The sequence below is a fragment of the Geotrypetes seraphini genome, chromosome 9 (genome assembly GCF_902459505.1).
Source record: "Geotrypetes seraphini chromosome 9, aGeoSer1.1, whole genome shotgun sequence".
Taxonomy (NCBI): Eukaryota; Metazoa; Chordata; class Amphibia; order Gymnophiona; family Dermophiidae; genus Geotrypetes; species Geotrypetes seraphini.
Genome location: NC_047092.1, coordinates 157,897,767 through 157,924,175, shown reverse-complemented (window position 1 = coordinate 157,924,175; position 26,409 = coordinate 157,897,767). Strand labels below are relative to the sequence as shown.

The 26,409-nt window shown below is 42.0% G+C and overlaps 2 protein-coding genes across 7 annotated transcripts in view; one reads left to right on the top strand and one right to left on the bottom strand.

The window, feature by feature from the left end:
• Positions 1-26,409, bottom strand: part of MED12L (mediator complex subunit 12L) — a 388,873-nt gene that overhangs the window by 237,286 nt on the left and 125,178 nt on the right. The gene's annotated exons all lie outside the window — the stretch shown is intronic.
• On the top strand, positions 9,407-25,908 carry P2RY14 (purinergic receptor P2Y14). Its single transcript, XM_033957974.1, has 4 exons — positions 9,407-9,545; positions 15,875-15,979; positions 22,026-22,082; positions 24,400-25,908. Exon 4 carries the CDS (start codon positions 24,411-24,413, stop codon positions 25,428-25,430), a length of 1,020 nt encoding a protein of 339 aa, XP_033813865.1. The 5' UTR covers positions 9,407-9,545; positions 15,875-15,979; positions 22,026-22,082; positions 24,400-24,410; the 3' UTR covers positions 25,431-25,908.

Here is a 26,409-nt window from a genome sequence, read left to right as displayed (position 1 = left end):
CAGGCACTTATGATTTTAAAGGTTTGAGGCTTGTGCAGATGAGGACGGAGCTTGCAGGAATGGGGCAGGGACAGGAAAAGAACTCGATGGGACCGAAAAATGAGTTCCCGCGGGGACGGGAAAAAAATTTGTCTATCATCAAAAAAAAAAAAAAAAAAAGGCTAAAAGCACAGAAATTCTGTTGCCACCTACTAGTTGATAAGGACACTTTCAGGGCTAAACCTCTGGACAAACATATACAGTACACCAAATTCAGCAGAATGCAAGAGCTACAAAGTAGCAGAAGGCAAGAAACAAAGAATCAACAAAGGCACCACCGTAAGGAATAAGGAGCAATTTTTGCAGCTACATTCTATGAATCTGAGCGAGTGCAACGCTGGAGTTTGAAGTACATGAAACTACTCAAAGAAGACAAGAGTTTTTTCTTTGATAAAGAGGGCCATTTTCAGTAAGACGTCCAAGTCTGAATTTGGACGTTTCCCACAAGACATCCAACATCAGAGGCAGAGAAACATCAGCCTCCTTTAATTTGGAATGATCTTCCTAGTTTAATAAGACCAGTAGGTCAATACACTGTTTTTAGAAAACTTTTCAAGACGTTCTTATTTTAAAAATGTTTATCTTGAAATGTATCTTCTATTGTTAATGTTCTATTTGAATATTTGTCATTGCGTTATGTTTAAGTAGGTCTGTTCCCAGTAATAGAAATATATTGTTATCTACCATGAACTCATAAGGGCTTTGGTGGAATATAAGTCAGAATGTAATATGATGTCCATTTTTAAATGGGATGGCCACGTCCAAATAATTTATTCTTTTTTTTTTTTTTTTCTTTTTTTAATTGCCTACTTGGGACATCTTGGCTGCCAAAACATCTAGACCACTAGGACGTCTAATCTTATTCACCATTTTCGACCACAAAAACGTCCAAGTTAGAACCATCCAAATCAGCACCATTTAGATGTGTGAAATATCTGCATTCTAATGGACTGGCCACATCGACATGCCAACAGAGCAATGGGGCTCCTTAAGAGGGCACTGATGTGAACCACATAAAGTGTGCCAGATATACATCTCACCATATACCCCTTCTAATGTTTGGTGAGCCCTTCAAGGCTCCTACAAAACCTACTATATCCACCTATCTACTACCCCAATAGCCCTTATGACTGCAGATGGCACCTATATAGCAGTATAGTAGAGTTTTGGTAGGCTCACACTTTCCATCATAAATATAGTAGTTATGGGCTTGGGTCCTCCTCTCTATGTCTCAATAGCCCACTCAACAAGCTACTAAAGATGCCTGTGTGGAGTTCTACTAGACTTTCCAATACCAGGTGCTGCTGTTCTAGACACACATATGCAGTTTTATTCACATATTTGGGGGGTGGGAGAGGGTCAGTGACCACAGAAGTGTGGAGGAGGTCATACCTTAATGCATCCAGTGGCCATCTAGTCAGTTTGGGTACCTTTTTGACACTTAGATACTTCTAAAACAGGTCTAGATCAGAACGTCCTAAGTTCCATCCAGGACTCCTTGCAAAAGGTTTGATTATCCAAGTCTAATCCGGCCCAAAGTCCATCCAAATCCCACCCAAAATCCACCTCAAACACACCCCTTTATAACTTAGATGTCCTGGAGGTCGAATGTCCTGCAAGACTATCTAAAACATTTGTTTCACAAATCAGCATTTGGATGTTTTTGTATTTTGAAAATGCCCCTAAAAGTGTTACGATATTTGTTGCTACCATTGATTTTATGGACAATTTATCTTTCACTTTTTAAAAACATAAGAATTGCCATACTGGGACAGACTGAAGGTCCATCAATCCCAGTATCCTGTTTCCAACAGTGGCCAACCCAAATCACAAATACCCAAGAAAAACAGATTTTATGCTGCTTATCCTAGGAATAAGTAGTGAATTTCCCCAAGCCATCTCAATAATGGATTATGGACTTTTGTTATAGGAAATTATGCAAACTTTTTTAAACCCTGTTAAGCTACTTTCACCATTTTGTCCGCCAATGAATTCCAGAGTTTAATTACATGTTGAGTGAAGAAATATTTTCTCTGGTTTGTTTTAATTCTACTACTTACTATAGTAGCATCATTGCATGCCCCCTAGTCCTGGTAGTTTTGGAAAGAGTAAACAAATGATTCACATCTACCCTTTCCACTCTGCTCGGTATTTAACAGGCATCTATCATATCTCCTCTGAGCCCCATTATTGGAGCTCTTATTTTAAAGACAACCATTACCTCCTATTTTATTTTCTGACTATTTTCTTACTGTAATATTAATATTCTAGCCATAAAGTATAAGCTCACTAGAGGAGGACCCTCTACTGTGCTGTGCTGTGAGTTAAAGTTAAGAGGGCAGAAATGTACATTTAGCCAAAGATACATTACATTACATTACATTAGTGATTTCTATTCCGCCATTACCTTGCGGTTCAAGGCGGATTACATTCCAACTAAAAAACAGGAATTACATACAAATTAAAAGGAGTAGAATAAGCGATGACATAGAATTTTTTAAGGTAATAAACATTGGATAAAGAGTTACCAAAGGGAAGTGGAGGTCTTTAGGAGGTAAGAATGTGGTGAAATTATGGGTATTAGATAGCATTTGATATGTAAAGCATTTGATAGGTAAAAGTGTTGTTAAGAGTAAGAGGTTTTAAGGGTGGGTGTGGTTAGGACTGTTTCAGGGCTTTCTTGAAGAGTATAGTTTTTATTTGTTTTCTGAAAATCTTGTAGTCTGGGGTGGTTAACAGTAGGTTGGAGATTTGGTTATCCATTCTTGCAGCTTGAGTGGCTAGGAGGCCGTCGTATTGTTTTGACCGTTTTACTTCCTTGATCGGGGGAGGTGTGAAAGGGGAGTGCGTTTTTCTATGTCTGGTTGAGGTTGCTTGGATGAGGCGATTGTTTAGGTAGGCTGGGCTGTTTCCATTTAGGGTTTTGAATATCATGCAGTAGAATTTAAATAATATTCTTTCTTGGATTGGTAGCCAGTGTGAGTTGATGTAGGCTTCTGTGATATGATCATGTTTCCTCAGTGAGTAGATGAGTCTCAGAGCAGTGTTTTGGATTGTTTGTAGTTGCTTGGTCATCGTGGCAGGGCAGGGGAGGTAGAGGATGTTGCAGTAGTCTAGCAATCCTAGGACTAGGGATTGCACTATGAGCTGGAATTGTGATCTTTCAAAGAATTTCCGGACTTGTCTCAGGTTTCTCATTATTGCAAAGGATTTCTGTATGGTTTTATTTATTTGCAGTTGCATAGTGCAGCATCTGTCTATTGTCACTCCTAGTAGTTTTATGGTGGTTTGGATTGGATAGTTGATTGAGTTAAGTTTTAAATTGGTTATAGTTGGGACTTTGTCATTTTCGAGGAGGATGAATTTAGTTTTATCTGGGTTGAGTTTTAGTTTGTGTTCTTTCATCCAGGTTGTAACTGTTTCTATTGTTTGGTGTATTATGTTTGTCATGGTGGTCTTTGGCTGATCATATGGTATGAGGATGGTGATGTCATCCGCATAACTATAGGTGGTGATGCCTAGGTTATCCAGGTATGCCCCGAGAGAGGCAGTGTATAGGTTGAAGAGGGTAGGGGATAGTGGGGATCCCTGTGGTACGCCGCAAGGGTTTGACCAAGGATCTGATTTTTCTTTGTTTGATTTTACTCTGTAGGTTCTGGATTTTAGGAAGCCTTCAAACCAAGAATATACTGTATCTGAGATACCTATTGCATCCAAGATTTGGAGAAGGATGTTATGATCAACTAGGTCGAATGCTGCAGTTAGGTCCAGTTGTATGAGAAGCATTTTTTTTCCTGTGCTGAGGTGTTGTCTGGCTGTGTCCATAAGGGAGCCCAGGAGTGTCTCTGTGCTGAAGTTAGTTCTGAATCCTGATTGCATGGGGTGGAGTAGGTTATGGTCATCTAGATAGTTTGTGAGGAGTTTGGCTACTAGGCCTTCTGTAATTTTGACATATAGCGGTATAGAGGCAATGGGTCTGAAGTTGGATGGTTGGTCTGTTGGTCCTTTTGGGTCTTTTTGAATTGGGGTGATGATAATTTCGCTGAAGTCAGTAGGGAAAAAGCCATCTGTGAGTGTTGTTTGTATCCATTGCAGAAGTAGAGTACGGAATTTTATACTGGAGGTGGTAAGGAGATATGCTGGGCAGTGGTTGAGGTCACAGGAGGCGTGGCTGTATTTTTTGTAGAGTTTATTGAATTCGGACCATTGTATGTTGGGGAATTGAGACCATGTTCTGTCCGCTGTAGTAGATTCTTTATCCGTGGGTTGGGTTGTGATTTCGTTTAGGTGGGATGGGGTAAAGTTGAGGGTGGCTCTGGCGTTAGTGATTTTGTTCTTGAAATAGTCTGCTAGAAGGGTGGCTGAGGGGGTTGGGTTGTTGTTAGTGGTCGTGTAGGGTTTGGTGTCCGTTAGGTCTTTTAATATTTTGAATAGTTTTTTGGTATCTTGGGTTTCTGTGCCTATTAGGTTTGTGTAGTGAGTTTTTCTCTTGTCTTTTAGTAGGATTTTATATTGTTTGTTACCACAAATTGATTAATAAACAGTACATACCTCCACCCAAACTAACAAGGTGGCGGGTGCTATATAGACATAGCAAGCATCTCAGAGCATTGGTAGGAGGGGAAAACCAACAAGATGACATGATTCCAGGGCAAAATTAGATTGGAATGTTAGGGTGGATTAAATCAGTGATTGAATAACGATATCTGTTAAGGATGGCATATATGAAAACAAAAACAAAAACTGTGGATACAGATGTTCTGGAGATAATTTATTAAACACTGACATATAAAACCATGAAAATTCAATTTAAAAAGTACAATGATAAAAAATACTGTGATAAAAATCCAACTGGACTCTACACGGTCCATGTTTCGGCGAACACGCCTTCCTCAGGGGTCCAATGGTTTGCAACCTCACATATAAAGAATTGGACTGAAAACAGTCTATTGTCTTTGAACCTGTGAGCAAAGAACACCGCAGACAAGCTGAAGGAGCAAAAAAAAAAATTGCTAAGGATGGCATATAGTCACACAACACAGAGTTTGGTATGTAAGCCCTGATTTAGTAACTTCATGGCATGTCCCCCTAGTTTTTGTACTTTTTCGGAGACTAAACAATCGATTCGCATTTATCTGTTCCAATCCACTCAGGATTTTATAGGCCTCTTGTCACACCTCCCCCTCAACTCTTTCCTCAACCCCTCTAGCCTCTCATCAAATGCATCCTCTTAATCATTTTGGTTTCCCTTCTCTGTACCTTTTCTAATTTTGTTATATCTTTTTTTCAGAAATGGTGACCAGAATTGCACAGAATATTCTAAAAGAGGTTGAACCATGGAGCAATATAGAGGCACTGTGATACATTTTTGCTTTAATCTCCATTCCTTTCTTAATAATTTTTAACATTGTTTGATTTTTTTGGTCAACCAAAGAAGGAGTGGGGAAGGAACTGAACACATAAAATCAAATCATATATGTAAATCCAAGCCTTACATATATGATTTGATTTGATGTTTATTTTTGTTTATAATAAAATTGTATTTGTTCCTTGGGTTGATATGTTCAGTCCCTTCCCCACTCCCTTGATTTGCCTTGTCTATTCATGGAGGGGTTTTTTTTTTTTTTTCTTTCCTTCTGGATTGTTTTATTGGGGGTTTTTTGGCCACCATCACACACTGAGCTGACAAAGACACCCAGCTCCTTTTCCAGGGTGGTGACTCCTAACGTGGAACCAAGCATATGAAGTTATAATTTGGGGTATTCTTCTTCATGTGCATCCTTTTCACCTGCCCAAATTACATTTCACCTGCCGTTTGGATGCCCAGTCTTCTAGTCTTCTAAGGTCCCCCTGCCATTTCTCAAGATCTGCAGATGTTTCTAATAACTCTGAATAATTTTGTTTCATCAAAAAATGTTATCTTACGAATTCATTTCACCTTGAAACCCTTCAAGAGCTCAACTAAAGGGTGAACACAGCTTTTTAAAGAAAAGCAGTATATATGTCTGCACATCCTTCAGAGTGCAGTTAGTGATTTCTAACAGTAGAGGGCATACCGTAAACATATCCATTCTTGATCTCACTAGAAAAAATGAACTCTTAAGAATTCGTCAGAGAAAGAAAATTTCTGTTCTTTTTCTTTCCCTGAAAGGAGAGGGCTTTCTACTCCAGCAACAATGAAGGCAATGGAAATGATGCAGCCCAATATAAGCCTGCACACTAAGACCCTGTTTTACTAAGGTGCGCTAACAAATTAGCGCTTGCTAAACGCCAACGCGTGCATGTTAGTCTGTGGACGTGTTAGTGTTTAGCGCGCACTAATCGGTTAGCGCCCCTTCATAAAACAGGGGGGTAAACTAAAATCAAGTCCTTGATCTATACAACTCACTTCTCGCAAGTGTCAACGTGGTTTACCAAATCCCTGTGCCCTCAGTAGTTACACACATTTGAAGAGAGGAAAACCCCGTGGTGTTTTCTAGCAGTGGGCAGAATTCTACATACCAGAAGTCTGGATTAAAAGTTAGAAGTTCAAATAAAGAAGCACAGTCATAAGTTTAACCCAGTGGTCTCAAATTCAAACCCTTTGCAGGGCCACATTTTGGATTTGTTGGTACTTGGAGGGCCGCAGAAAAAATAGTTAATGTCTTATTAAAGAAATGACAATTTTGCATGAGGTAAAACTCTTTATAGTTTATAAAACTTTCCTTTAACAGTTAAAAGGAAAGATATATAAACTATAAAGAGTTTTACCTCATGCAAAATTGTCATTTCTTTAATAAGACATTAACTATTTTTCTGCAGCCCTCCAAGTACTCTATTTTTTTCTGCAGCACCCACATTTAAAGTTCAATATCTTTTCTTTCTCAAAACTGGCACATTTCAATCACTAAATTGAAAATAAAATCATTTTCCTACCTTTGTTTGGTAATTTCATCAGTCTCTGGTTGCACTTTATTCTTCTGACTGTGCATCCAATACTTCTTCCCTTCTTTCAGCCTCCTGTATGCTTCCTCTCCTCCAGACCTCATTCCCTCCCCCAACTTTTTCTTTCTTTCTCTATGTCTGTCTTTCTCTGATTCCGTGCCCCATTTTTTGCTTTGTTTCTGGTTCCCTGTCCCCCCTCCTTCTTTCTTTCTTCCTTCCTTCCTTCCTCCGTGCCCCATTTTTTGCTTTTTTTTCTGGCTCCCTGTCCCCACCCCACCCTCCTTCTTTCTTTCTTTCTTCCTTCCTGCCCTCCCCCATGCCACTGCCGCTACCGCTATCGGGAACAGGCCGAGATCTCCCTGCTTCTCTTCTGCACGGGGCCAACTCTCGCTGCCTGACGTCAATTCTAACGTCGGAAAGGACGTTCCGGGCAGCCAGGCAGCGATTGGCTAGCCAGAACGTCCTCTCGATGTCAGAATTGACGTCGGGCCACGAGAGTTGGTCAGCCCCGCAGGGAGATCAAAGAAAAATGGTGCCGGCCTGATCCCTGATGGCAGCAGTGAGAAGGGAAGGGAAGCAGGTTGGGCACCACTGCTCTAGACGAGCCGCGAGCCGCACGCTAGGGAGAACAGTGGACTGCCCCCCCCCCCCTTGGTACGCCACTGGAGCAACAGCGTGTCTGGCCGGCTCGTTCGTTCAAAGCCGCGGTGGCGGCTCCTTGCGAGATCCGTGCCTGTGTCTGAAGCCTCTCTGATATTGCGACATCAGAGAGGCTTCCGATGCAGGAGTGGATAGCGCAAGGAGCCGCCAACCCACGGCTTTGAACGAACGAGCCGGCTGCTGCTCCAAAAGGAAGAGAATGATCGCCTCCAGACCGCGGGCCGCAAATAAAACCTAGAGAGCCACATGCAGCCCATGGGCCGCGTGTTTCAGACCGCTGGTTTAACCTGTCTGCCATCTGGTTCCAGCTCTCTCCTAGAGAATGATATAGGAACCAAAGGAGGACAGTGCTTGGTCTTTGGTTCTGAGGCCCCATTACAGAGAAAGTAGAGGATGTGCAGGGTCGCTATCATTGCTTACTTTGGTTTAAAGCAGTGTTTCCCAACCCTGTCCTGGAGGACCCCCCAGCCCGTCGGGTTTTCAAGATATCCCTAATGAAGCAAGAAATTCCTAAATCACTCTTTAGCATATCAGCTTCTCATGAAAAAGAATTTCTATCATTGTTGCTCACAGTTGTTTCTTACAGACATTTTAGAAAACAGCTAAAAACCTATTTTTTCTCCAAATACCTGTCTATCTGACTCATTCAAATATACGATTATGTTTAATGTTTATAATCTTTTGTAAGCTGCATAGAACTTTTTGGTAACGCGGTCTATAAGTATAATGTTATGTTATGTTATGTGAATATGCATGAGAGAGATTTGCATACAATGGAAGTAACAGGTATGCAAATATTTCCCATGCAAATTGATTAGGGATACATTTTCAAAGGTGTCTTAAGTAGAAGAAAAGGATAAAGCTACGTCCTACCACCACATGGCCTGTTACTCTCTCTTATCACCACCCCCCCTACATATACCTAGTGACATAGCGAGGGTAAGAGACGCCCGTGGTAGCGGTGCCCCTCCCCACCCTCTTCTCCGCCTCCCACACCTATGTGCTCCTTACCCCCCTCCCCCACTGCTGTGCACAAGCACCGTTTCCCTCCCCTGTACCTCTGTAACGTTCATGGCACTAGCAGGAACTCCCAACCTCCTGTTGTGTTTGTGTGGGTTCTCCTTTTGATGTCACTTCCTAGGTGGGGTCCACGAAGTGAGATCAGATGAAGAGCTGACACAAGCGCAACAGCAGGTTGGGGGTTGCTGCTTGCGCCACGAACGTTACAGAGGTACGGGGAAGGGAAGCGGTGTGTGTATGCACGCGGCCGGGGAGGGGGGCAGGAAGGAATGGGGCACAGAGAGGACGAGTGCCGTGCCCCTACCAAGATGGCACATGGGGTAAATGAACACCCAGCACGCTTTAATACACAATAATGAAGACTATGAACTAGCCCTAATTCTAATACTGAACCTATTAATGCATCCTTAAGAAAAGAGGTCACAGATAAGTATGGGAAAAGAGAGTGTGTGTGTTTTTGTTCTCTTTTTGACTCAGCTAAGGCCTTTTTGTTCTTTTGCCAAATTTTACAGACCTTTAACTCCCAAGAAGGCGGCAGACTGGACACTTGTGTATATCAGAATAGTTTTGCACATCTGCCATACTTAGCATTTGGCAAGGTTTAAACATTCTGCAAATGAGTTTCAAGTAGTTAGTTTTGGAGATGAAGTGGGAGACGCTCTCTTACAGGCAATGCAGAAGTCCATGATGCTGTTATGTGGATGTTATCCATCAGCCAAAACTTCTGGAAACTATTCAGCATTTTACTGCTGGACACGACATCTGGAAGAGCGGACTTTTATACTCTGAAGAGCTCATAGTCTGTATCTTTGAAAGGTGTGAAAACCTTACAGATTCCAGCTTTCTCCAGCGCCAGTGCTGCTACCAGAACTGACACTAAACACAGAGATTCATATTATCTGGTAAGTAGCTATATTTGAATGAATGGGTTTGTTTGTTTTTTAATATTACACAAAATAATCTCTGACTGAAATTAAGGTGTTTCCCTAAGATGCACCCAAAGACTGGAGCCCAAGATTACTCCCTTCAGTTTTCCTCACTTTCTACCATAAAAGCAAAATAAATTACATTTGTGACCATCTTTAGGAAAAGGTGACTAAAGCCACCAGAATCAAAACATCAAGTTTTAACAAATTCTATTAGAACAAACAATTTGTAATGCAACAGTCCTAACCCCATTCTCTTATGTGAAAAAAAATTACAGTAAATAGTTTAGAGTTCAAAAATGTAACTTTTTCAGACTACTTATCAATCCACAATATGAAAAAAAAGTTGGCCATTCTTTTTTTTTTTTTAACTTTACTGAATTTTAAATAACGGCAGTGCATTACAGAAATTATAACATGAAAAGCTTGCATAAAATGCACCTTAATACACAAAATATAATGAAACAACCATTTCCCCCCTATCATTCCACTATTAATATCTTAAATCCTATTTTTATTACAAAAATATACTCATATATGTAAACCTTCAAAATATTCCTCCCCTCCCCCCCCCCACCCTGGATGTGTAAGGAAATCGAAGAAAGAAACGCAACAATTACAATATCCTTATTATTTGTTAACAAATGCAGTCAATGGGCTCCATATTTTATTAAATGCATTACTCTAACCTAAGAATTTCACGTTCATTCTTTCATATTTATATGTATTGCACACACTCACCCACCAGAACGTGTAATTAAGTCTTATCATGACATTTCCAATTTCTTGTGATCATTTGAATGGCTATTGCTGTCAAAATAAAAAAAAAAGACGGCTTTTATATTTATCCAACACAGGCTTAACAGTTTTAGATCTGCTACTTTACTCGCATTTTCTCAGAGGGTCACATGTGGTCTGCCAATTGCTATATGCTGCTGTAATACTTTCTCAGAACAAGATATCAAAAGGAGGAAGCTTAACACTGATGGGAAAAAATGCACCAACATTTATTTATTCAATTTTCTATACCGTTCTCCCAGAGGGCTCAGAACGGTTTCAATGAATTTATTCAGGTGCTCAAGCATTTTTCCCTGTCTGTCCAAGGGGGGGGGGGCTCACAATCTATCTAGTGTACCTAGGACAGTGGGGGGATTAAGTGACAATGTGTGTGCAAATGATTAAAATACCAGCACACAAGCACATAAATGCCAAAAATCCAGCCAATCTGTAAATATGCTCATGTGTTTCATATACCTTTTCTTGGGAGTAAAAACTTGGAACGACCTCACAGAAACTGTCAGAACAGAACCTAACTATACCACATTTCGGAAGAAACCGAAAACTCTTCTTTTTGATACCTGAACTCTACATGAATCTAGGTCCAACTCCAACTACCTCTTATCCCTTCACCAACTACACCGCTTCTCGCCAACTAATAAAGATCTGAACATGTTCAATGCTTCCATCTCCACTTGGACAAAAGATCTTTGACACAAGTAATACTCCACTAAATAGAAATGGTTCCCTATTATTAAGAATATCTTCAAACTGTAATGTCTAGGTATTGTCCTAATCGCAATCTACTGTTAAATCCCTCCACTTTCCCTCCCTGATCCTTTTGTGTTCTAAAGTATTTTCTTTTCTCACTGTAAGTCGCTTTGAGCCTATATAGGTATTGCGCAACACAGAAATAACAGATTAGACTAGATTAAACAAAAAACTCACCACTGATCAACATATCTCACCATGGAGATATTCTGAATGGAAGCAGCTTACTGTTTGCCACGATTGCTTGTCTTTATGGATTCCAAGACCAATCAAATGTTGAGTTAATCAAACTGGTTGAAATATTAAGAACTCCGAGACACCAATTTTCTGTATACTCGGAGTGCCGAGGAAGTAATCTTCTAACTGTGAGTAAATGATTTGGGTTTTTATTTCCATTGGCTTTGTATATGAGTGTGTAATGAATACTTATTCATTGCAGGTACAGTGGCCCTGAAGAAGTAGTGTTCTTTGCCACGAAACGATGCGGAGCGTTAACAGCATATGTTTTCCTCGTGTGGTTTGTTAACATGCCAGATTGAATGCATTTGGCAAAAAATTTTATGCTTATGATGCATGTTGGTTGACTTATAACACAGACTTGTCATTAACCTGAGGCTTTTTCTTTCATCAATTATAAGTATTGGGTGGTGCTTTGAGATATGCTGATCAGTGGAAAGATTTTTGTTTAAGGTATAGATTTTCCTCCATTCCTTCTCTTTGAAGTTTATGTTTCATATTGCATATTTCAATAGCACAATAAACACAGTTGTGAAACTCAAATACAACTCATGCAAACTCCTTCACTAGAACGCACCAGATATAGAGAATAAAGCTCACTGGTTTTTAGATAGTAAGTGCATTTTGTAACATGTGCATTTATACTTATTTGAATGGTTAATCATGCACCTTCAACTGTGAATACATAGGTTTAATGTATACCTGGCAAGTTCTAGTGAAGGAGTTTGCATGAGTCATATTGCATATTTTACAGGCAGGCATAGATATAGGAGACGCTCTGCCTTAACTGCATAAGCCTTGAACAGTTATGATTTTAAAGTGTTTGAGGTTTGTGCAGATGAGGACAGAGCTTAGGCATTGGTGGAATGAGGCATTATGACATCACAATCTGAGCTCTAGAATGTTGCTACTTATGATTTTAAAGTGTTTGAGGCTTGTACAAATGACAGAGCTTGCAGGAATGGAGCAAGGACAGGGATAAAGCTTGCGGGTTCATGCGAACTATAGTCTCTAGTGTTGTATGGTCTCGAAAACAGCAATTCCAACTATGTAGGCTTGTCTGCTGTGCTGTTGAAAGTTTTACAGCTTGTTCAAAATTTTACAGCCTGTCCTATCAGTAATACTGTAGATACCGCAATCAGATTTCTCCTAAATGTAAAGCTCATGGCTTAGAGAATTAAATTTTAGCTCTGCTCACTGGGTTTGGTGCACTTAAAGAAGAGGAGTCCAACTACCTTAAAGAAATCATGGTACCTGATATGTCTTGCTTCCTTGATCTACAGGAGAGTCATTATTGCCTATTTTGGTATAATTCACAGCTGTACACATTCGGTTGCCCTTCCTGTGTCTTAGGATACAGAATAATTACTCTAATGCTTCTGTGTCAAAGTTCTGAGCTTGTACATTTAACCTGTGAAGCAGGCTGCCAAAATGTGCATTCCTATGCAGTAGCAGGAAGAAAATTCTGACCCCCCTGCTTCAGAAAGGTACCAATCAAATCCAAATAGTGGGTGGTCCATTCTGAGAGAGTAGCCCAAGACATCCGGGTGTCCTCTTTTTGTGGGCCTGTCTGGGTTTTGGAAAGCCCTGACCTCCTTGCTGCATCTAGAGCAGTGGTCTCAAACTCAAACCCTTTGCGGGCCACATTTTGGATTTGTAGGTACTTGGAGAGCCACAGAAAAAATAATTAATGCCTTATTAAAGAAATGACAATTCTGCATGAGGTAAAACTCTTTATAATTTATAAAACTTTCCTTTCACAGTTAAAAGGAAAGATATATAAACTATATAGAGTTTTACCTTATACAAAATTGTCATTTCTTTAATAAGACATTAACTATTTTTTCTGCAGCCCTCACATTTAAAGTTTAATATCTTTTCTTTTTCAAAACTGACACATTTCAATCACTATATTGAAAATAAAATCATTTACCCTACCTTTGTTGTCTGGTGATTTTATTTTTCTGTGCTTTCAACTATGTTTCCAGGGCCTTCTTGTCCTTTGACTGTTTTTCTCTCCGTCTTCACTTTCTGCCTTGCATCCATCTTTGGCATTAACTTAATGTTCAATTTTTCTGCTTTCTTTTCAAAATCTACGTTTCCATGTCTTACCTTCCCTTCCTATCTCTCTCTTCTTCCGTCCTATTTCCATGGTCTGGCATCTCTTTCCTTCCTTTCTCTCCCTCCCTCCTTCCTTCCTTTCCCTGGTCTGGCATCTGCCTCCTTCCCTTCCCCCATGCCCTGGCATCTCTCCCTCCCCCTCCATGGTCTGATATCTCCTTTCCTTCCCTCCCTCCTATGAACTTGGCTTCTCTTGTTCCTCTCCTCTCCCTTATCTTCCTTCTCCTTCCTTCCCTCTCTTTCCCCAATTGGGTGCAGCAGCAACAGAAACAGCATTTCCCTTCCCCTTTTCCTGTGCAGCAGAAGCATTTCTCTTTCCCCTCCCCTTCCGTTCTCTTCCTTGTGGAGCAGCAGCGTGTCTGGCCGGCTCAGTTGATCGTTCCGTTCAAAGCCGCGGATGGCGGCTCCTCGCGAGATCCGCGCCTGCGTCTAAAGCCACTCTGATGTTGTGACGTCAGAGAGGCTTCCGATGCAGGAGTGGATAGTGCGAGGAACCGCCAACCCGCAGCTTTGAACGGAACGATCGACTGAGCCGGCCAGACACGCTGCTGCTCCAAAAGTAAGGGAAGGGGGAAGAGAAATGCTGTTTTGATTGTGTCCAGACCGCGGGCTGCAAAATAGCACCTAGAGAGCCGCATGCGGCCCATGGGCCGCGTGTTTGAGACCGCTGATCTAGAGGGTCTCTGAGCATGCGCGGATGAAAATCACACATACATCCATGCCTACTCAAAAGGCCCTCAAGATGCAGCCCGGAGGTCAGAAAAAGAAAGACGTGGCTTTGTGGGGGTGGGGCTAGAGGCCGAACAGGGCAGGGCTGGAGGCGGAACAGGGCAGGGCAATGTGTCCAGGTTTCTCCGTGAAAAAGTCTGGTAACCCTAGCCAAGAGTACTGAAGCTTAAGCTTTTAGAGCGAAAGATAACTCTTGTCTTCCTCCCTTGGAGGGGTCTACAACGAAGAGCATGTACAGCTTTAGGAGGTAGGGCTCCATTCTGGGGACCATCGACATTCCAGCCAGTGGCAGGGCTGCATTAATATCACTTTTTCAACCGTGAAGGAAAGGCAAATTCAGCAGGACTCCAGAGGACTTGCCTTTTGCTAGTGGTGAAAATACAAAATTGGCAGGAAAGTGGTTGGCGGACTCCCACGCAATTTAGAAGGAACACTGGCTTACAGGAATCTTACTTCTCTGTTCTAGAGGCTGAAGAGGAGAGAAAAACAAAGGGGTTGCTAGATTAGTCCACGGCTATCCCCTAGTGCTTAATAGTGTAAAAGTAGAGTTACCATTTGGCTCCAGAAAAAGGAGGACGGATTGAGGCATCCGGGTTTTACCTCCAGTGCTTTCAATGGAAGTAAAACCCAGATATGTCAATCCGTCCTCTTTTTTTTCTGGAGCCATATGGTAACCCTATGTAAAAGGAGACCTGTTTCCAGAAAGACTGAATTAACCAGAGTTTGCATTCTAATCTAGAGCACAGAGGCCACATTTAGAGGAGGGATAGGGTTATTAGGATGGCAGGATTAGCCCTTTGGGCTACACAGACTTTACAATGTCCATCAATGGATGCCTCATGATTCTGATTGTAGAGAAAAACCGTAATGAATTAAGCAGCAGGCAAAAAGTACCAACTTCCTCCCTCAGTAAGGGTGCTGGTAAATGTAGTTCCCAGTGGCATTCCAAGGGAGGGGCAGAGGCAATCCACCCCAGGTGCAGGGAGCTTGGGGGTGTTGAGAGTGCTCAGGGGTCTGCGGAACGCCTGATCACAGTCATTGGCTGCACTAGCCCCTGCCCCCCCCTGACGTCACCTTCCTGCTCTGGGTTGAGGGACCATCAGAGCCAACGGCCATGTGCAGGCAGCCTGCAATGAACCCATGCACTGTCCCACTGCCTGGCGGAGGGGGTGCTCCGCCCTGGGTTCCCATACCACTAGGTACACCACTGGTGGTTCCCACTCATTTCCTGTCCCGGGAGGTCTACTGTTCTAAATGGCAGATACAGCCTATCACACTATTTCTATTGCTGTAGTCAACTCACAACAATCGTGTCTTGAAATAAAATAACTAGAGTTCTGTACTCTTCATATCAAATGGCAGCATTAGCATTTTCCAGAGTTTTCCTGTGCTGATCTATTACCAGACTACATCTGAATAAAATAAAATTGTTAAAATTACTCTAAAACTAGTAGAAGCAAAAAAATTGACTTGAGTATAACATGCCTGCCTTTCCAAATTACTTTCAAACACTATAAAGTAGTACTTTATTGACAAGTACAGCTCCAAATATTGCGTAGCATGTAGCAAAAGGAAACCATTTATAAGATAAAGCTTATGCAGATAGCTAAAGTAGCTCAGTGCATCCTCTTCTAGTTTGTTTGACAGATTATAATCTCACCCCTGATTAGAGTTCCTAAAACATCCAGTCAAGAAAATGAAGGTTTGGTAGTGAAAGTCACACGGATGATGGAGCCTTCACACTCCGAACAAGGATTATTATTCTAAAATGAAACGTAAGTTGACTTTTAATGTCTTTTCTCTTACTTAAAAGCTGCCCAATTAAACTGTCGATGCCAGATACACAGTAGATTTCTATTGCATGACCAAACATAATTATATGCAGAATAAACCAGCACTTGGGACGTCTTACAAGTCAAAACGTCCAAGTGGGCATGCTCAAAGCAAGACTTTCTAGATATCTTTCTGGTTGTTTTGTCTTCAGTGCATCTAAATCTTAAGGGGGCATGTTAGAGGCATGTTTTGGGTGGGCAGAGGGCAGGCTTAGGACTTGGATGCTCTGCAGGGATAGTAAAGCCTTAAAAACAAAATGTCCAGGGCTTTTTTTTTCAGACGTTTGGAGCTAGATCTGTTTTAAAAGCATCTAAATGCTAAAAAGTTTCAAGTTTATTAATTTTTAATATACCGACCATCTACGGGAATCTAGCCGGTTTACAATAAAATGTTAAAATAAGAATAAAAATAATACTTGTAGGGAATAATGTTTAAAGAGAGGAAGGGAAGTGTACATTAAAGACCCAAAGGGTCGTGGACACTTGGAATGCGCTACCGGAGGAAGTGATCAGGCAGAGTACGGTACAGGGATTGGACGGATTCCTGAGGGATAAAGGGATCGTGGGATGCTGGGATGTAACACAAGTATAGAAAGCTAACCAGGTCGTGCATGTGCAAGACTGGAGGGTTAGGACTTTGATGAGAAGATAGGACTTCAATGAGAAACCAAGGTGGCAAGGGGGCCCCTTCTGGTGATTCAGACAGGTCGGACTGCTGGGCAGGATGGACCTATGGTCATACCCGGCGGAGGCACTGCTTATGTTCTTATGTTCTTATGTTGACAAGACGAACTGGAAAGTGATGGTAAAGAAAAGAAAGGGAGGGGGGTAAAGTTACATCATTAGAGGTTAAAAACTAAAAAAAAAGGTTGAAAGGAAATGGAAGGGAAAGGGATAAAACATTGGGGATGGGATCGCTTCTTAAAAGCGTTTGGCTGATTTGAAGATGAGAAGGATCAAGAGCAGTAGGATGCATCTTGAAATAAGAATGTTTTTAAATTTGTCTTGAATTTATCGATTAATTTTTTGTGGCGAAGTGGAGATGGCAGAGAAATTCCATAAGGTTGGAGCTATTACTGACCAGATGACCACTGTATGGATTAAGGTATGACCCCCCCAACCTTAATCCCCCCGTGGTCACTGACCCCCCTCCCAACACCCAAAGATGTGAAAAAAACAGTATTGTCCAGCCTGTACGACAAATTCACATGGCTCACATACATTGGCACAACAGAGCAGAGGGGCAGTGTAAGGATTACTTCAATGCATGTACAGTGGTGCCTCACACAACGAACTTAATTGGTTCCAGGAGCAAGTTTGTTATGCGAAAAGTTCGTTATGTGAAACGCGTTTTCCCATAACAATACATGTTAAAAAAATAATTCGTTCTGTAGCATAAAATATGCTAAGATGACATAAAAAAAGATAAATTTTTTGTTATTATTTTTATTTAGATACATCTAAAAACATAATTGTTTTTTAAAACAACACACATTTTTTAAATTTAAAGACAGACTAAGTAGAGTCTAATTTTACAGTGAGAGAGGGCAGAGTCTCAGCGGCAAAAACTGGGACTTAACTGTTCATTTTTTTTTTTACGTTGTTTCAAGATGCCCTAAATAAAGTTTTTAAAAAATGCAACTTTGGATATAACGGACTCTGAATATAACAGACTGGTTTTCCAGGTCCCTTGAAGTCCGTTATAATGGGATTATACTGTATTAACTAAACCTCTACTAAAGCTTTGAGAGCTCTGATAAACTTCAGAAACCCAACGACATCATTTTTTTCTAGCATCGGGGAAGCGGCGAGAGTAGCTCCGCCCCCCCCAACGCATCAGCAGTAGGCGCCGGGCCCCTGCGAGCCGACGGTCTGCCACTGCACAGAGAGCCAGGCGGAGAGAGGGCAGTTAAGCGCAGTGCCTGCGCGGAAGGATGCAGCTCGGGCGACTTCGTTGTGTGAAACGAAGTTCGTTGTAGGAAGCAAGACATGAAGTTCGTTGTGCGCAGCGTTCGCTGTGCGAGGCGTTCGTTATGCGAGGCACCACTGTAATATTAAAAGTCGCAGGTACAGATGTCACTATAACTTGCCCTCCAAATCCTACTGTATCTACAGGTGGGTACAGTAAGTTTTGGGTGGGTTTTGGAAGGCTCACCATCCTCCATAATAAAACCCTAAGCATGCATGCGCACTTAGGGTTTTGTGATTCCTGCGGCATTCTGTGTCCTTCCCTGGCCATATTCCATTTTGGAACACGGAGCCATGGAACACGCTGGCGACTCTCCCCTCCCGCCCTCACTCACCAACCACTGCCGACGCCGCTAGCAGCCTGCTGAGGATTGCGGCCGGCTGTAGCGCACCTCGCAGGCCGCTCTGCACCTCGGTAGTATGTTCCCTCTAGCATACGCAATAGCATCAGAGGGAATGTGCTACCGAGGTGCAGAGCGGCCTGCGAGGTTCGCTAAAGCCGGCCACGATCCTCAGCAGGGTGTTTTGAAGAGGACACCAGGAAACAAGCTGCAGGGGGAGCAGGGAAGAGGGACAGGGGGAGCAGGTAAGGAGTGCTGCTGGAGGAGTGTGTGGCGCAGTGGTTGGAGCTACAGCCTCAGCACCCTGGGGTTGTGGGTTCAAACCCTGCGCTGCTCCTTGTGACCCTGGGCAAGTCACTCAGTCCTCCATAGCCCCAGGTATGTTAGATAGATTGTGAGCCCACCGGGACAGATAGGGAAAATGCTTGAGTACCTGATTGTAAAAACCGCTTAGATAACCTTGATAGGCGGTATATAAAAACCTAATAAACTTGAAACTTGGACAGGGGGAGCAGAGAAGAGGTGCTGCTGGACAGGGGGAGCAGGTAAGGAGTGCTGCTGGACAGGGGAGACGTAAAATAAAGGGAGAAGGGCTGTTGCTGGACAGGGGGAGCAGGCAAGGGGTGGTGGTGTACAAAGAGGAAGACAGGCAAAAATATCTGGAAAAGTTAAGAGAGGCTGACTGTGTAGTCAGAAAAGCAAAGATGCAAATGGAAGAAAAAAATAGCTGACATGGTAAAACAGGGAGACAAGACATTTTTTAGATATATTAGTGACAGGAAGAAGTGCAAAAGTGGCATTGTGAGACTCAAAGGTGAAGGGGAAGAATATGTAGAAGCCGATAAAGAAAAGACCGAATTGCTTAACAAATATTTCTGTTCTGAATTGCCAGGAGCGGGACCGCAGAAGACAAACATTAATAGGGATGGAGAAGTAATAGACCTTGATCAATTTTCAGAGAGTTGTGTTCGTGAGGAGCTAGCTAAAATAAAGGTAGACAAAGCAATGGGGCCGGATGGTGTACATCCGAGGGTGCTGAAGGAACTTAGGGAAGATCTGGTAGCTCCGCTGACTGATCATTTCAACGCGTGTCTAGAGTCGGGAGTGGTACCGGAGGACTGGAGAAGGGCAGATGTGGTCCCTCTCCACAAAAGTGGAAGTAAGGAAGAAGTAGGGACTTACAGGCTGGTACGTCTGACTTCTGTGGTAAGCAAATTAATGGAAACACTTTTCAAACAGAGAATGGTCAAGTTTCTGGAATTCTGTGCATTACAGGACCAGAGGCAACATGGATTCACTAGAGGTAGGTCTTGTCAGACAAATCTGATCAAATTCTTTGACTGGGTGACCAGAGAATTGGATAGAGGATGTGCACTAGATGTAGTGTATTTAGATTTTAGCAAAGCCTTTGACAGTGTTCCACACAGACATCTAATAAATACACTGAGTGCCCTTGGAATGGGTCCCAAAGTGGCAGGCTGGGTCAGGAAAGACCTGGCAAAGCTTGAAAAATGGTCTGAAATTTGGCAGCTAAAATTTAATGCGATGACTGACTCAGGCACTGACAGGAAAGTAAGGCTGACCCCACCACAAAAAGTTCCCTTTTTTTTTTTTTTTAAGACCCCCTGATTCGTCCCTCCTACCCAGCAATCCCCCCTCCAGGATCATTCAATCCTTCCTAGGACAGGCAGAAGGGTTGCCCACTCCCTCCTGTCGCTATGGTCTCCCGACAACCTCCCATGCCCCTCCCTCGTATCTTAAGGGTGAAGGACGGCAGGATACCCACTCCCTCCTGCCACTGGGGTTCCCCCCCAATATATTAAGAGTGAAGGACCCCCCTTAACAATAGCCCATGGCCCCCCTCCATATCTTAGTGTTGAAGAACAGCCGAAGGGATGTCCATTCCCTCCGGCTGGCAGGTCCATCTCTTCAAAATGGCAGGCCTTCTCATTCCTGGTGCATCCTGGAATGCACAGGGAGGGGCCTAAGGCTCTGAAGTGACATTATGTGACTTAAAGCATCTACATAGGCCTGATTCACGCAAAGATAGGCACCAGAAAACCCTGGCCACCATTTCCGGCACCTATCTTTCCTGTAGCCAACGCTTGATTGACATGTAATTGGTGGTCGCTGGTTACAGACCCTGGCCCTTAGTGGCTGGATCATGTTAGCAGGATAAATGCACATAGCTGGTTTCGGGAGGAGCCCTTCTTCAGGAACCTGACCCCCGACGGAACACAAACGAAGAGGTCGGCTGGAGGGCGGGGTGCCCGGGCGGGAGAGCACGCCGCCTAAAACGGGTCTACAGGTGACGTCATACACCAACCAACCAATCATACAACACTTGCAAACCAATCACACCCAAGGGCGAAAACACGCCCATAAATACACAAACACTCTGAACAAGATACATAACCCATCCTAAAAACAAGCAAATAAAGCAATAAACCAATAAACCAATAACCCCAGCCAAAAAAAGTATGACGTCACCTGTAGACCCGTTTTAGGCGGTGTGCTCTCCCGCCTGGGCACCCCGCCCTCCAGCCGACCTCTTCCGTCGGGGGTCAGGTTCCTGAAGAAGGGCTCCTCCCGAAACCAGCGCGGTTGAACCTTTTCTCCTGGCGCGGTTTGTTGCGTTTATTAGTCTGTGAGATGGTTTCAGATAAGTATTGGATTTATTTGGTATTTTTTGTATGGTGATTCTTGATCTTGTTGTGTAGTTCGGGGGGTCTGGCTGGCAGGGTTTGTTTGGGGGTCGCTCAGGTTGTTTGTGTTGAGTTTGATTTACTCACTTTGATTGTTTGATTGGTTTGATTTAGTGGACACAGGTCCCTTTAAATTTCAGCACATTTAAGGTGCTCGATGATGGTGTGGGGGTGGAGGCTTACCGCCTTGACCCAGAAGTGAAGTGTCGGAGCTGTGCTCCTATCACTGATGGTTCATACTGAGAGCACCCTATATTATATTTATCTAATTCTGGTTTGTAAGTTGTGTAGCTAATTTTGGCGTCCTGAGCGTCCTCCACACAAACCTTGATGTGACTAGGTTGCCTTTTTGTGTTATTTCTATAGTAGGATTTTTGGCAAATACGGAGTGTATTGTTGTGGTTTACCTTTCAACCAGCAATACTTCTTTGGCACAGCCTTAGTTTTGTTTGGGCTAACTCTTCCTGAATGTTGAGTAGAAGACTGAAATTTAATCCCTCTACTTACAGGTCAGTGTATCAAAAACAATAAATTCAAATCTAAACATTTGTGTACTCAAGCTGAGACTAAGCTCTTTGACGAACAAACACTATAACCAACTAACATAATTTATTTGGTAGTTTACTTTTATATCCATATTTTTATGCCTTTTCTGTTTATGTTTTAGTTTATTGTTTGTCCCCTGAGATTGCCGAAACTGGAATCCTTTAGCTTTTAAGATCTGTTTCCAAGTCCAGTAACTATATTAGGACGTTTTTATGCAAATAAATGTAACTGTTGGTTGATATAGACATCTCACTTGCCTTTTTTGTTTGTTTTACTTTTATAAATGACATAACAACCAGTATCTATTTATTATAATTAATCATTAAGCATAACTGAGGTAAAGTTACATCCGGGACCACCCAAATGATACTGAAGAGGATTATTACCACACAAAAAACATCAGCCTCATTCTCCATTCTTACATTATAGGATTACTAAACTATGAAGACGAGCCTTAGTCCAAAAGTATCAACCAATTAACAGGAGGTAAGTGATTTCATGATTCCTGAAGACATTGAATTTTATCCTTTACATTTTCAAAAGTTGCAAAAACCTAGAACCCAAAACAAAACAACAAGACAGAATTTTACTAAAAAACAAACAAACAACCAAACCTGAAATTTGGCCTGACAGAAAATAATATCCATGGGGGAACATCCCTCATTGGAGTTCCAATCAGTCATGTTCTTTTCTGGTATCCTAAGATGTTTCTTGAATTTATTAACCTCTTCTGCAAGGTACTTTAGTAGGCATAAAACTTACAATTTTGTTAATAGGATAACAATAATTTTTTTAAAAAAGGACAAATATAAGCATGAATTCAATCAATGAGGTAAACTTGTGAGATGCCAAATTGAAACCTTAGTAACAGGACTAACATGATATAGTATCAGAAATATACATATTTGATAGCACTATAGAACAATCATAACAGAAATGATATAATAGGTTGCATGGAAGAACATCCTTATACGATACTCATGATATCGGCGCAATATAAATGAAACACCTCAGTAGGCATCCATTAAAATATTCAAATAGCATAGGATACCGACACTGTTCGTACAATATAATGAAACATCTCAACAGGTAGCTGATAAGGCAAGTTCACTTCAGATATACAGGAGGGCCGATATGAGTAGTACAAAGTCATTGAGATAAAGGGATGGGCAACTAAACGGAAGGTAAGATATATGTACTGTTGAATAAGTTATGAGGAACTGGTCTGTTTTACAAGGTGTGCAGTAAGCTACTCCAGGTGTGGACAGTCATAGACTACGTGTATGTGATTTGGTAACCCGCTTAAGATTTAAGCGGGCTAGAAGTTTTTTTTAAAATAAAATGTATTGAAGGTTTGGGAGGAGTGCCAGGCTTTCAGCAAGGCCCTCTGGAAGTGAGTTCCAATGTGAGGCTACTCCTAAGGTGTCTCACTAGCAGGTGTCATCATAATTTATTTTCACGAGGATACAGATGATGATATTCTTTGAGGACCTTAGAGGTTTCAAAGGCGTGCAGGGCAGTGGCGTAATGAGACAGCCAATTTTAGGCAGGCCTGAGCCCAAAGTGGGTGGCCATCTCTCTTTCCCTTCCCCAGCCTGTACAGCAGCCTCTTTCCATCCCTTCCCATCTCCTACCTACCATCGCTTGTAGCCGCCTGTCTCTTTCTCTCCCTACCCAACCCTCAGTCTATAAAGCCACCTTTCTCTTTCCCACCCACCCCAGCCTGTGTAGCCTCTCATTCCTACCCCTAGCCCATGCAGCCTCTTTTTTCCTCCCCTCCACCCCACCCTCCCCCAGCCCATGCAGCATTTCTGTTTCTCTTCAGCGGCTCCTACATGCTGACCCAGAAGCCTTCTAATGCAAAACGCAAACACGTCAGGGGGAAGACTTCCGGGTCAGCCGTCAGCAGCATGTAGGAACCGCTGCCAGAAGCCTGAGGCTGCTGGGTGGGCGGACCAGGATCACTGAGGCCTGCTCCTGATGCAGAGGGCTAACCTGTCTTTCAGGTACTCTAGTTCCAATTTGGGGTCATGGTATGTATCGCAGTATTCATTTCACAATAGCATCAGTGCCCCCACAAAGTGTAAACAACTGAGGTATGCAAAAAAAAAAAAACACAAAAAAAACCCCCCCCAAAGTATATTAATCTCTTGCAGTGCCCCCATTTCTTGTCTCTTCTAAGTATAAGCAGTTTCCTATTAGTGAGTGTTTGTATCTACTGGACTCAACGAGTCCTGAGTTAAGTGAGAATGTAGTGGAATACCCTGCCAGGAATGTTGCGTTTTTGTACTGCTAGAATGAATTTTAAGAAAATGTGAAAAATCCAATGTATGTGAATGCTTTTTTGAGTTCAAACTGGATTTGAACATTTTTTGGTGCTTATTGACCATTTTTTAAGGAGCGTTGTTCTGCAATAACTGAAACATGCATGTTTGTTTAACATTTTGGGCTCCTTTTACACAAAGTCGCGTTAGCGTCTTTATCGTGCGCACATTTTTAGCACGTGCTAACCCCCCACGCTAGCCAAAAAACTACCGTCTGCTCAAGAGGAGGCGGTAGCGGCCAGCGCAGCTGGCAAATTAGCGTGCGCTATTACGTTCGTTAAACCGCTAACGCGGCTTCATAAAAGGAGCCCTTTATGTCTGTTATTATGTAAACTGTATAGGTAATATACGGTATATACATTTTTAAATAAATAGAGTCTAGCACTAATCTCAGCTATTATAGGATGCAAATAGCGTTATTTTATGGTGTTAAAAGTTGCATTCCTATGTTCACTTTCATTTTCATTATCTGTTTATAGAAACAAACAAAATGAATTTTTCAGAAAACTTGAACTCCAGCACAAACACCTCAATAAGCTGTGTTCCCAGTGCTACCATAACCCAGCTAATCGTGCCAGCTTTATACTGCGTCATCTTCATCATAGGAATCCTGCTCAATTGTCCAACTGCATGGATTTTCTTCCACATTTCTAGCAATAGAAGCTTTGTCATCTATCTCAAGAATGTCATCATCGCCGACCTCCTAATGAGCTTCACCTTCCCTTTCAGGATCATCAGCGATTTTGCCATTGGGCCATGGCAAATGCGAGTTGTCATGTGTCGATATTCTGCTGTGATTTTTTACCTGAATATGTACATTGGAATTATATTCTTGGGGCTGATAAGTTTCGACAGGTACTGTAAAATTGTCAAACCTTTAATTGCCCCATTCTTACAAAGTACGACTTTCACAAAGATTCTCTCTGGACTGGTATGGGTTATTATGATCATTCTATTTATTCCAAACATGATTTTAACTAATAAAACTCCTACAGAGGCAAATTCATTTAAATGTACAAACCTCAAGAATGAGCTCGGTATGAGCTGGCATAAAGCCTCAAGCTACATTGCCGTAATTATTTTTTGGATCGTGTTCTCTTTGCTCATCTTCTTTTATAGTGTCATATCAAGAAAAATATACAACTCCTACCGGAAGTTCCGAAAAAACTCAAAGGAAGCCAAGAAAAAATCCAGTCGCAACATTTTCAGTATTATGCTTGTATTTTGCATTTGCTTCGTGCCTTATCACGTCTGCAGAATTTCATTCACGCAAAGTCAGACCACAGCCCAGTTAAGCTGTCAATCAGAAAACATGCTCTTATACTTCAAAGAACTCACATTGCTGCTGTCTGCTGTAAATGTGTGTCTTGACCCCATTATTTATTTCCTCCTATGCAAGCCATTTCGGAGAATGTTATTCAAGAAACTTTTCATTGGGTACGGAAACACAAATATTACAGAGAATTCTAAATCCAGAAGATCACCCCAGGGAAGTGCGTGCAGTTCATGAATTGTGTCATTTATCATTGCTCACTATTTGTTGACCAAGAAAGCCAAAGACCATCCTTTTTTCATTATGCTCCCAACAGGTATGGAGAAAAAGAAAATTGTGTGATGTCACCAAGATTCAGGGGCAAAGAGAACTCAAACTCATGTTCTAGGATTTTTCTATAATCTCTTCACTTACCGACATTACTTAAAAATATGAACCAACTAATAGCTCTTGGCGATGAGGAGCAAATGATGATGGGGAAGATGGTTTCTATTATGACATACAATGCCCAATAAATAATCCACTGTATTTCAAACTACCTTTAAATACATTGTGATACATGAAAAACAAACTCAAGAGACCAACTTTACATGCATCAGAAAATGTATTGCTATCCAGACCCGATGCAAGTGAAAAATGAATAAATGTATCTTCACTGCCTAAAACACAGCTATTTTATGGCTTAAATTAGTGGTTTGACCCTCCATTCTTGAGCTTCTCCTCCTATCAGTCCTAGTCTTCAGGATATGCATAATGAATATTTATGAGATATTTGTGTATTCTGATCTGGAACCACTGTATGCCGGTGTATCATTTAGATTCCTCACTGATGATTATCCTGGAAATCAGACCAGCTAGGATGACCTGAAGATTATCATATATGCTCAAATGTAAACCAAGAATTTTTGATTTATATGCGAGCCGCCGCCCCCTTCCCTGTGGTAGCCAACATTTATCTCCTTCCCTCCCCTTCCTGTGGTGTCCAGCATTATTCCCTTTATCTCCCTCTCCCATGTTAGTCAACACTGACTCAAAAAGGATCATGGTCAGATGGTGCAAGGCCTTGAGCATCAGCCCATGCTCAAGGTCTGATGGTTCCTGCCTTTTCCAAAACAGGAAGTTTTAAGTATATTAAGCCAGTCCAATATTTTCCATAGTTAATTTTTGTAAAGCAATGGTTGGAATGTGTTAGCTTTGAAATTTGCATCTGCTGTCT